Source organism: Leptinotarsa decemlineata, unplaced genomic scaffold (genome assembly GCF_025532065.1).
Source record: "Leptinotarsa decemlineata unplaced genomic scaffold, Ldec_3_MD MMD2_tig00026294_RagTag_RagTag, whole genome shotgun sequence".
Classification (NCBI taxonomy): Eukaryota; Metazoa; Arthropoda; class Insecta; order Coleoptera; family Chrysomelidae; genus Leptinotarsa; species Leptinotarsa decemlineata.
In genome coordinates this window covers 6,635,673-6,648,000 of record NW_027412674.1, presented here as the reverse complement: position 1 = coordinate 6,648,000, position 12,328 = coordinate 6,635,673, and the positions used below count along the sequence as shown (strand labels likewise).

The following is a 12,328-nucleotide window of genomic DNA, read 5'->3' as shown; positions in this document are numbered from 1 at the left end:
TTTTAAAAGTAATCTCTTTCTATCGACTGTCTCGAAGGCGCGTCGCAAATCTGAGAATAAGGCTCCAATTGATTTGTTTTCATCTATCCACATTTTCCAGTCAAAAAAGATATCTGTGTTTGTTGACTTGTTTGTTTTGTGATAATCACTTTAATGCAATGAATAAAAACACTTTTGTCTAATTATCACTGGTTAATTTTATTCAATGACCGGTTTCGGGTTTAACCCCATTATGAAGTATAAAACTGAAATATGAAATTTAAAAACTCGGTTATATCGTGGGTTTTTAGGTAAGATGGAAGGACAGATAGTTGAACGAACCAGGGTGCCAACTTTGAAATATTATAGGGATTGTTAAACTCATAAATTCAAGAGTGGGGACCTATATAAATCGGGTTGCTCGTTTAGGCTCCCCCACTACCCAAAAAATCCTTCAGAACGCGGACGACACAATCCTATACACCTCTGCCCCCACTACCATTAGCTTGCAAAACAAAGCTCAAACCATGATCGACTACTTCGAGCAATGGTGCAAGAAGTGGCGCATCAAAATCAATCCAACCAAAACCCAAACAATTCTCTTCAGACATCCAAACACCTCACAACGTCCCAAAGTCAATCCCGACAACTTGCACCTTAGACTTTTAGGAGAAAACCTCATACTGCAGGACTCGGTGTCCTATCTGGGAATCACCTTCACGAGGACTCTCAGCTGGGAGACTGATCTTGTAGAAACTCTGGACAGAGTCCGGAAAAGAGCAAATCTCCTAAAAGCTCTGAGAGGCAAGCTCGGGGGATGCGATAGTAAGACACTTCTACACACATATAAAATGTTCATAAGGCCGATCTTGGACTACAAGGCCATGATCTACTGTACGCTTCACCCGAGAAAATCCCACCGCATCCTTACCACTGAGAGAAGAATCCTCCGTAACATATATAACCTCCCATGGCGTTCCCTTCACAAAACCTATATAACCAAATAGATATTTCCCCCAAAAACGTCAGATTTCAGGAACTCCAGGGACGATACGCCACTAGAAGGATGAGCAGCAACAACACCTCTGCAATCGACACACTAACAACATCATGGACTACCCGAGGAGGATTCAGAAGGATAGCAAGGAATAAGCTCCCGTTTCCCCCAGCCAGACTCCTGGGAGCGATGGAAGACAAGACGGAGCAAATCCAAGATATCCTGGAGGATTACCTGCTGGCCTTCAGATAGTGGACAAAAGCGACCCGTAGGAACCTGAAACCAGCGGAAACCACCACCTACCAACACCCCCGAGAGCTAAAAAACCAGACAACTGCAAAGGACAAGGACAACCCAATACATAACTTCACTCCGAAACAAGACCACAGCAACGACACGGACATCCGAATTAGAATTAGCATTTAGTTAAGATAGTTAAGATAATAAGTAATCAATAAAATGTAACCAAAACCATCAATTAACACTGCCCTGAAGAGGCATAAGCATATAGCAGGGCACCATAGATTGTAACATATAAACAAAATGTAAACCAAAACAAAAAGAAATGATAAACGCTAATTCATTCATTCATTTAGGGGTATATATTTCTGGTGTTTAATTGATTTGTTAATTTCCATGGCTTCCAACAAATTATTTTTTTTCCTTTTATTACATATGTGTAGGATTTTGAGGTTATCTTTATTTATCTTGTGTTTTGATTCTTGAAGATGTTCATACATTGTAGATTTTTCGTCCAAACAGACGTGTTCACGGAGCCTTACGTCAAAATTTTAACCGGTATGGGTAATAAAATTAGCTAGTGGTAATTAGACAAAAGTGTTTTTATTCATTGCATTAAAATGAACAATAATAACGAAATGTATGATAGATACACATAGGTCACCTCTATCATTCATCCCTAAGGTGACTTGCTCAAGATTGAGCTTAGTTGACATCCGGTGTCTACGTAGTTTTATGAGAATGCCGGGCGCTAGTTAGTGTCCATTTTATTAGGGGGCTGAAAAGTTCGGAGGCTAACACACAGATGGCGCTGCTACTAGTAAATCCATATGATTTTCAGTTAACCCTAACCTGCAAAAAACCCGTGTATAAATTTCACAGCTATCGGATTATTAGTTTGTGGGAAAGAACATCTTGACTGGAGCAACAAAGTGAAATTGATCGAGATAGTTAAGGCTCTAAAGATATCAAAAGAACGTGTTGGACATATCTTGCATGCATATTTGGGTACGTGAAAGCTTTGTTCGAAGTGGGTAACGCGCGAGCTCACAATCGACCAACTGAGGCTGTTCGATATGTGACAATGTATGAAACATGGCCTCATTATTTCACACCAGAATCGAAACGATTGTTATCTGGGTGTACTGAACATGGTGAACCGACTCCAAAGCACAGTAGAATAATTCAAAAAATAGGCTCTCTACCCACGTGATCTGTGTGGTATACTATAACAATTTTCAATTACACTCTACAGAAAATTTGTTTTTCTTCTAACGACATAAACTTCCGCTTTCTTTGCACATTACTTGGATCTGCTACGGCATCCATTTTGATACTATAAAAATGATAAAACTCAATCATATTATTCAGCTATTTGTCAGTTGTTTACTTACCTCAAAAACTGTTTAAAAGTTGATGTATTTCGAAAAACACTTTATTGTGAGATTTTCACTAGAACAGATTAACAAATTCGCAACACGTGTTTCGCTGCACAGTAGCTTTTTCAAGCGTGTTCACTAACAAACTGAATTCTACATACATCGTGATTTATACATACTTTTTGAAGTATTACTATCTTCCTAGAAACTAATAATATTCTGACGATTATCGTCAGTTGTCCAGACTTTTGGTGAAGGAAAAGATTCCTCACCACACTTATTCGCTCCATGAGGAACGGCAAATCCGTGCTGTCTTCAGGGGAGTGCCAGAACACCTGGCGACGGACGACGTTCGTGAGGAGCTCGAAGCTAGAGGCTTTGACCTCGCATCAGTAACGCGCATGAAGCGCTTCAACAAATACCTGCCAATGGTTCTTGTTCTATTAAGCAGGGACCAGAAGCACATCTTCGAGGTTAAAGACCTTCTGAGCATGAAGGTCCAGGTTGAACCTCAACACCCAAAAGCTTCGGTGGGTCAGTACCACCAATGCCAACGTTTCGGCCACTGCCAACGCAACTGCTTAGCAGTTCCCATCTGCGTGAAGTGCGTCGGCAGGCATTTAACAAGTGCCTGCACAAAGATTAGGACTGACCCCCCGAAATGTAACAATTGCAAGGGGGCCCACACTGCCACCTACCGTGGCTGCCCGGCGTACCCGAAGGAACAGCAAAAGGGAAAGTCTTCCGCCAGGAAGCCAACCCCTCCAACAAGACCTGCAGGGTCTGGACGCGTTCAGGAAAGGGGTTAGCTTTACTAAGGCTGCATCCAAGGGTGCCAGCAGTTCTGCAAAGCCCACCCTTCTCAACCTGGGCCCTCTCGTCAGACGCAGGGGGTTTCAGACATCTGTTCCGCATTGGATCAGATGAAAAAGTTGTTCGTGCAAGTCCCGGTGTTACAGAAAATGTTCACGGTGAATACTGAAGTGTTAACCGAAACTGCCAATATCTAGACAACCAACGTTGTCAACAATAGTTTTTTGGAATGCTAATGGCATTCGTTCTAAAAAGCTTGACTTTGAGAACTTCTTAACTGAATATAACATCGATGTGGCTCTAGTGCAGGAGACGCATCTGAGGAACGGATCTATTGTCATTCCAAACCACAGATTCTTTCACAGAGAACGTGTTGGACGTGCTGGAGGGTAAGTTGGCATTTTTGTCAAACGATTCCTTCAATGTGACCAATACGGCATTGGCAGTGCTCGTTCACACGGAACTGAGGCTGTAGGTGTCGAAATTCGACTGAGCAGGAGTTGTCACAGAATAATCTCTATTTACAATCCCCCGAGCAATTGATTACTCCCTGAATCACTGCATGAACTGCTGTTGGAAAGCAACACTCCGACAATTGTTGCTGGTGACTTTAACATCAAGCACAGATCATGGAGCAGAGCCACTATTTGAAACGACCAAGCGCTCTATGCGCACGTTGACAGACATGAATATCTAGTGCTGGGACCAGGTGAGCCTTCGTACTGTCGCGGGCAGAATAGGCCTGACGTACTAGACATTGCGCTTCTCAGAAATGTCTCTCTAACTAGCGAAATTTACGTTTTGTCGGAACTGGATTCTGATCATAACCCAGTAGTCCTGGTATTGGGCGATGATCTTCCTTCCCCTGATTATTGCACGAAATCTAAGATGGACTGGGATGTCTTCACAGCCCAACTCAGAGATATGCGTGCCCCTCCTGAGGTACTCCACTCTCCTGACGAACTCGACGCGGCAGTCGAGCGTTTCGAGCTTTCCGTGAATGATGCGTTTCGAGCGGCCACCTCCAGGAAGGAGTATCCGCTGAGGAGCTATAATGAGTTTCCCCCTCATATCAAAGCCTTGATACGAGAGAGAAATCTACTGAGAAGGCTATATCAGCGAACCCTTTTCCCAGGGGATAAAATCACGGCAAATAGGATGGCCAACCAAGTCAAGCAGGTCATTATTGATCATCGAAACGAAAGGTGGGAAGAGCTTTTGGAGTCCTTTGAACCTGGGAGTGACGAGCTTTGGCGAGTCACTCGCAGGCTCAAAGGGAAGAAGACTGCTCTCTCACCCATTCACGGAGAGCGCGGAGTATGGAATGTCAGTTTCAGCCTAACGTTGACGACGACATTGACCGCGATATGCTGTTGGAAGACCGGGGTCACCGACTCCTCAGGGAAGATGACGATGATGACATCCGTCCAGTTTCTGTGGAAGAGCTGAAGGGATATATTAGGGCCGCAAAGGCTAAGAAAGCACCAGAGGTCGACTCAATAACTAACAAGTTGTTGAAGAGGCTCCCGGACAACTGCGTTGAATGATTACTAAACATAATGAATAGTTCGTTGGCCCTCATACCCTTTCCCAGAAGGTGGAAGCATGCGGTTGTCGTCATGATACCAAAACAGGGTTCAGAACCCGCTGTTCCCACATAACTATCGCCCGATCAGTCTACTCTCTTCGTCGGCTAAGCTGGCTGAAAGAGTTGTTCTCCAAAGGCTCAACGAAGAAGTTGAGGATCGAAATATTCTGCCTGATGAACAATTTGGCTTCAGGAGAGACTACTCCACTGAGTTACAAGCTCTAAGGCTGGTCGAAAACACCATCTACGAGATGAACACCAACAAAAAAGTGCACATTGTTCTATTAGACATCTCGAAGGCCTTCGACCGTGTTTGGCACGAAGGCCTTCTGCACAAATTAAACGCGTTCGACCTGCCTCGGGGCCTCGTTCGGTGGATCGGGTCTTTACTGAAAGACAGGACATTTCAGGTTAGAGTAGAGGGATCTCTATCTGATAACAGAGAGATCCTTGCTGGAGTGCCACAGGGGGCCGTGCTCTGTCCGACGTTGTACTCACTTTACACCAATGACCTTCCGAGGCCCGAGCGTGTGAAGATATCTCTGTACGCCGATGACACGGCTCTCCTCTCATCTTCCATGGGTCGGGAGCTCGGCGTCGTCTACATGCAACGTGCAACGACCTCGAGCGCTGGTACCTTGATTAGAAGATCCGAGTGAAGATAGAGTGAAAAGAATTAGGCAATAACCATGGAAAAATAATATCTTCTCCGGACAGAAAAGTGAGGATCTCTGGAAGGGAGATTGACTGGCAAGCGCGGTTAAAGTACTTCGGCCTTCTAATAGACCGTAGGCTCACTTGGAACCCGCACATTACGAGCGTCAAATCAAAGATCGGGGGTCAGATAGCACGTCTGTACCCTCTGATCAACAGAAAATCTAAAATGAGTCTTAAAAACAAAATTACCATTAATAATACGATGTTCAAGCCTGTCATCATGTAAGCTTCAGGCGTTTGGGGACAAGCGGCGAAATCTAATATCACCATTCTGGAGGTATTGCAAAACAAGCTAATAAGGATGATTGTGAATGCTCCTTGGTTCGTGCGGAATGAAGCCATCCGCAGAGATTTGCAGCTGCCTTCCATTCGGCAGTCCATTCAGTCGAGAAATCAGAGATTTTTCGATGGTGCCGAAACTCATGAAAACCCATTAGTCAGGAAAGCTATGGATTATACTGTAGACGACCCCTCCCGATATAGAAGGCCCCGACACTCTGTTAAATGAAGCCCCCTATATCTTCCGTTGTAAGATGAACAACTTTTTCATCCAACTCACCCCAGCCAGGCAGGGGTACACCGTAAAGGGCGGTACTGATGTCTGAGGACACTCATGCCGCCATACCATCAATACCACATCAGTTAAGACGAAACGACGTGAATTAACTTGGTTTGGAATCTTTTGAATGTAATTTTCATTTCTTATTAACAATTTTTTTTATTTTTCATTTTCATTTCGTGTTTTGATTTTTTGGTTGTTACTTGTATTTTATTTCATTGTAATGTCAGTTTTTTTGCTTAATATAATTATTAATTTTTCAGCTAACCTTCGTGACCATTTGTTCACTGGTAACATGTGACAATATTCTTTTTCTCCATTATGAAATAAAATATTTTCTTCTCCATAATTTTGAATAATTAGCTGATGATGAACCTATATAGGTTTGAAATATTTACTGATTGATGGTTTTCTACCGTTCTAACATCTGAGGTTGATAATAAATTGTGGAGACGAATTTGAGTGTTTATTCTTTGCAAAACAAAATATATTTTAGATATAGATGATATCTCCTTGAGGAAGTTCTGAAATTTCGAGTATATTCGAAGATATCCTAAAAAAAACAGAAACTTCGAAAAATGGTTTTTATTTTTTCTGGATTTATTTTTCGAAGAATTCGAAAATAAATTGCACTTCCACAATGCTACCTTTTAGATTTGCTATCCAACGTTTCGTCTTCCGGCTACCATCATTAACTTTATTTTTTCTTTATTCGTGGAAGCCATTTTTCGCCAAAAATTCAATGATTTGTACAACAAAAAATATGTCATTGAGTGTAACAAATTGAAAGTCAAATTTAGAAACATCAAAGTCAAAGTCCATTATGATAAGAATAATTTTTTTCAATATCTCCAATTCTTCGAAAGAGAATGATAACTTACGACACATCATCGAAAAGGTAAAATCTGGTTCTATTCAAAACAGGAAGAATCCAATGTAGCGTCCATGAGAAAAAATAAAGTTGATGATGGTGGCCGGAAGACGAAACGTCGGATAGCAAATCTGAAAACATCATTATGTAGCAAGGAAAAAGTGGCAATGTGGAAGTGCAATTTATTTTCGAATCTTTCAAAAAATACAGCACGAAAAAAATAAAAACCATTTTCCGAAATTTAGGTTTTTCAATCCGGAATTACTTGTACTTTCAGAACTTCCTAAACGGCATATTGTCAGTCAGGTAAATGCGCAACTTTGCTCTAATTCAACCATCTTCGTATAGTTTCCGAGATCCAAATGGTGAGGATCGAATTCGAAACACCCTGTAGAAAGTTAATTTAAGATATGATATACCTATCGCCTACTTACAGTTTTTGGTTTTCTCACAATGGTCACATCTCTTGTTCCCCAAGACACGTTGTTCATGTTGAATACGGAGTAAATTACCAACAGCATGTACATACTTGGTACTGTAATATAATATATGATTCCATATTTCAAGCAATAAAACTCTTGAGGATGCAAGACGGCAGCCACTACAAATGACATGGCGGTGAGAAAAAGAAACAGCGAAGAGGGCGCTAGAAAACCATCGTATTCCACTTGAATCATAATTGCAACCATTACCATTACCATCACCAAGGCATAAACAACACTCATTATGGCTGCAAAAAATAACTGAAAAAAATATTTATGTCAGAAATATTATCCCCTCATCTAGATAATTTTTTAAAACTGAAGTGTACGCAAATAATTTTTGAAATAAGTCAATACACGGGGTGTTTCCTAACTACGGTTCGAAACTTCACAGGGCGATTCGTTATGTCGTTTTAAGGAAAAAAGTTCCTATGAATATATATCCGGAGTTGCTTCGTTTCTGAGATTCAGAGCGTTGAAGTTAAAAAAACGGTTTTTATAAAATATCATAAATATCCTTACACCGATTTGGTTGAAATTTGCTACAGTTATTTGGAGTAATAAGGCCCTTATTTAGCCTGAACTAGATTGAAATTATTAGGTCTAGTGGCGTCTCAGTGGCACTTCAGCCATCAGTACTGAGAAAAAAAAGAACGATACTGTCTTTTTTTGTAGTTTTTTATTTTTCCGGAGTGATGAACTGAAAATACAACTTTTTCGTCGCCTGTATTTTCTTCATACCAAGCTTCATTTTCGAGAAACAAAATCATTTCTGAAAATTATTCATGAACAAAATAAAATGAAAACCAGTAGTGGATAATAAACAATTTCTACCGTAAAGTAAATGAGCAAAATGCCCAATTGATGAAATAAACGACTGCAATCGATTTGTCATTGATTGTCTGATACGACTTTCAAAAATACCTGGAGTATTTTTAATGTCATTGAAATTGTCAATTATTCGATTCCTCAAGTCATCCACATCTAGTATAGGAGTTTTATAAACAAGAACCTTCAGCTGACCCGATAAATAGAAATATTGAGGCCCTGCACGTCCAATTCAGCGATTAGGGCAGGTGGTGTCAAAATGCTGACGAGCAATAACACTAAAATGAGCTGGAGTGCCGTCGTGCATAAACCAAATATTGCTTCTTACACGTACCGGACACGTACATGTACCAAAATGGGCAAATGATCTCGTAACAAGTCCGTATAGGATTCACCTCTTAATCTTCCTGTTAGAAAAAATGGGCCAATTGGGTAGTGTCCAATCATTCCTACCCAAACGTTTAGCGAAAATTGTTGTTGAAAATGAAATTCTCTCTAATGACGTGGGGATTTTCGTCGTTTCAAAAATGGTCATTGTGAATGTTCATAATAGCATCTCGTGAAAAATTTGTTTTGTCCGTAAATAAAATATTTGGTAAAGAATTATCATTATGTGCCATCGTATGAATCAACCACCTGCAAAATATTATTCTTGGGTGGAAATCTCGAGGCAATAGAGCTGTATGTGATATGGGTGTAGGAAGATTTTCTTTAGAACTGTCCATATGGTTTTTGGTCTGACTTCCAGCTGCAGTGCAAACTTCCTGGTACCATTTGAAGGATATTCTTCTATCGCATAAGTATAGCTTCTTCTAGTTTAGGCGTTGTTACATTTTCTGGTCTTCCACTACCTACATTTCCATTAAAATTCCAAGTTTCACATAATCTTGCATGTAGCGTTGAGATATTCAGTCTTGATAAATTCTCCGTGCTTCTTCAGCATTTCCATTTGCTGATCTATAAATAAAGTGCATGCCAGCCATTTCAGCGTCAGTAAAATTATTCATGATGGAATCACTGCTAATTGACAGCTTTGACTTTCACTGATATGCCAACACTATCACTTCAAAGTTATTCAAAGTGGTTTCAGTTTTTTCCCGAAAACGAAGCTGGATATGGAGAAAATACAAGCGACGGAAAAGTTGTATTCATCGTTGATTGATCTAAAAAAATGAAAAACTACAAGAACAAGTCAGTGGCGTACTTTTTTCTCCCAAAATTTTTGGCTCTGATGCCCACCGAGACTCCACTGGACCTGATAATTTCAATCCAGTAAGGGCTAAATGAGTGCCTTATTACTTCGAATAATTGTAGCAAATTCCAACCAAATCGGTGTAAATTTATGATATTTTATAAATACCGTTTTTCTCCAACGCCTTGTATCTCAGAAACAAAGCAACTCCAAACATATGTTCATGAGAAATTTCTTTCTTGAAACGATGCAATGAGTCACCCCGATATCAGTCATCGGTGAATCATCAAGATTAATTAACCTCTGAAGAAGCCACTCGTGCTGGCGAAACGTTAGAATGCAGTTCCAAACTACGAAGGCTTTCAAACCCGAATGAAAATAGTAACACTGAATGTTTGCCTTTTATATTTCGGGATTAGAGAACAAAAACAAATATCAATAATCGAAAATCACTGTATTGTTTTTCAAAATATTCCCCATGAAGATCTACAGGGTGTTCCTTAAACACATGCTAATATTCAAGGAGGTAATTCCTAGACCCATTTTAAGGAAAAAACGTCTCATGGACGTATGTCCTAAACGCCTTAACTTTTGAGATACAGGGTGGCAAAGTTTTCAAAAATAATCAGTTTTTTAATAATAACTGAGATAATTTCGTAGACATCTTTGGCATATTTGGTACATATGTTCCATGCCTCAAGGTGCATTTTCTGATGTACAATTTTCTTAATTTTCTCTGCCAGTGGCGTAAGTACGAGTTTTGAAATGTATATTTTTGGCGAAAAAAATACTAAGCCACTGCTTTATCTCGAATTAAAAATTATTTTTAAAATCTCCATACATTTCTGAGCACATTTGATTTGCTGGGTTTTCTTTGTCCGACGCATGGTTTTCGCTCAAAAAATTAAAAATCGCTTTACTTAAGGATAAATTCCTTAAAAATCTGATGCGGTATCGTGCATCGACTGAAAGCAAACTAAGAGATCAGATTTGTTGCAAAATAATTAAGGATCTAAAAGGTATTTGTTTGTTGTCAGATGCACTGTTCTCAATTAAAATTACCCGCTTAATAATTTTTGAAAACATAAATTTAGTTATTTTGGAATAAATGACGTGTAGCAGAATTTATTTACTGCACCTCTTGGAAATATGGAATTTGTCGATATGTCGTTTCTTTTAAAGATTAAAAGCAGAAAAAACAGCGTACCCACCTTAGCAATAAAAAAACGAATTCTCTGTACAAACGTCAGTAGTTAATATTGATGTTGGTTTAAAGTAAGGTGTTGGTGTTAAAAACTGTCACAGCGTGTTTTGATTGATTTTGAAGTGTTATTGAAGTTATTTTGGTAGTCGGCTGTTTTTCTGAATATCAGTAAATATGGTAAATTATACGAATGCGGAAATAGCGCAAATGCATTACGTATATGGCCTTGCCGATGGTAATGCAACAGAAGCCAGGCGCATTTATCAGGAAAGATATCCTAATCGTGCCTCACCAGATAGCCGAACCTTTTCAAATATTCATCGTCGACTTGGGGAAACTGGTAGTTTCAAGGAAGGGACTCCGGAAGGTAGACCTCGTGTAGTGAGAACTCCTGAAATTGAGGAAGCGGTGCTGCAAGAAATTGAGAAACATCCTGAGACGAGCGTGTGAACTTCAGTCAGTGGTATCTACAAAGTATTGCACTAAATCCGCAGTTTGAGACACAAATTTTGTTCACAGACGAAGCAAATTTTTCTCGGAATGCCATTCAAAATTTCCATAACAATAGTGTGTGGGCTGAAGAAAATCCCCATGCAATAACCGAAACCCATTTCCAACACCAATTTTCGGTTAATGTATGGGCAGGAATTATAGGTGATCATCTAATAGGCCCATTTTTTCTACCAGGACGCCTTGATGGTCGTTCTTATTTACACTTTCTCGAAGAAGACTTACCTGGGTTATTGGAAGATGTGCCACTTGCGTTAAGGAATCGAATATGGTACATGCACGATAGCGCCCCTGCTCATTTCAGTGTAATTGTCCGAAACCATTCAAATACAGTTTATCCTAATCGTTGGATAGGTCGCGGAGGACCTCAGCAATAGCCAGCAAGATCCCCCGATCTCAACAGTTTAGATTTTTTTTATGGGGTCACCTCAAACTCTTGTGTATGAAACTCCCGTTAATACTTTAGAAGATTTAAGAGAGCGAATAGTTGCCTCGTGTGAAACTATACGAAATACGCCGGGAATATTTGAACGGGTGCGTAATTCCATGCGTAAAAGGGCGGAAGCATGCATACTAAGTGCAGGTGGCCACTTTCAACAATTTTTATAATCAGTTTTGGTATTATTACTAACTAACAAATTTGTGCTATTCGTTTAGACTGTCACAAAATGAAATAAAACTCGTTTTTGTGAAAAATTTATTTTTGCAGATTATGTTTTCAAATATTATTAGGGAATTGGTAATGCGTTATGAAGCAATTTTCAGATTCTCATTCATTTTAGAATTGATCTAATTTCTTAATTTGCTTTCTGTCGATTTTTAATTTTTTGAGTGAAAATCATGCGTCGGACAAAGAAATACCTGGAGATCAAATTTTCTCAAAAATAAATGAGGATTTTAAAAATGATTTTATTTTGAAAAGAAAGCATTGGCGTAGTACTTTTTCCCCAAAAATATTCAATCGAAACC

The 12,328-nt window shown here is 39.7% G+C and overlaps 1 protein-coding gene across 2 annotated transcripts in view; it reads right to left on the bottom strand.

The window, feature by feature from the left end:
* Positions 1-12,328, bottom strand: part of Chs2 (chitin synthase 2) — a 110,538-nt gene that overhangs the window by 33,851 nt on the left and 64,359 nt on the right. For both annotated transcript variants that reach the window (XM_074180230.1, XM_074180229.1), the window contains exon 12: positions 7,578-7,886. In XM_074180230.1, the coding sequence (XP_074036331.1) occupies positions 7,578-7,886 (309 nt within the window). The remainder of the gene's footprint in view (positions 1-7,577; positions 7,887-12,328) is intronic.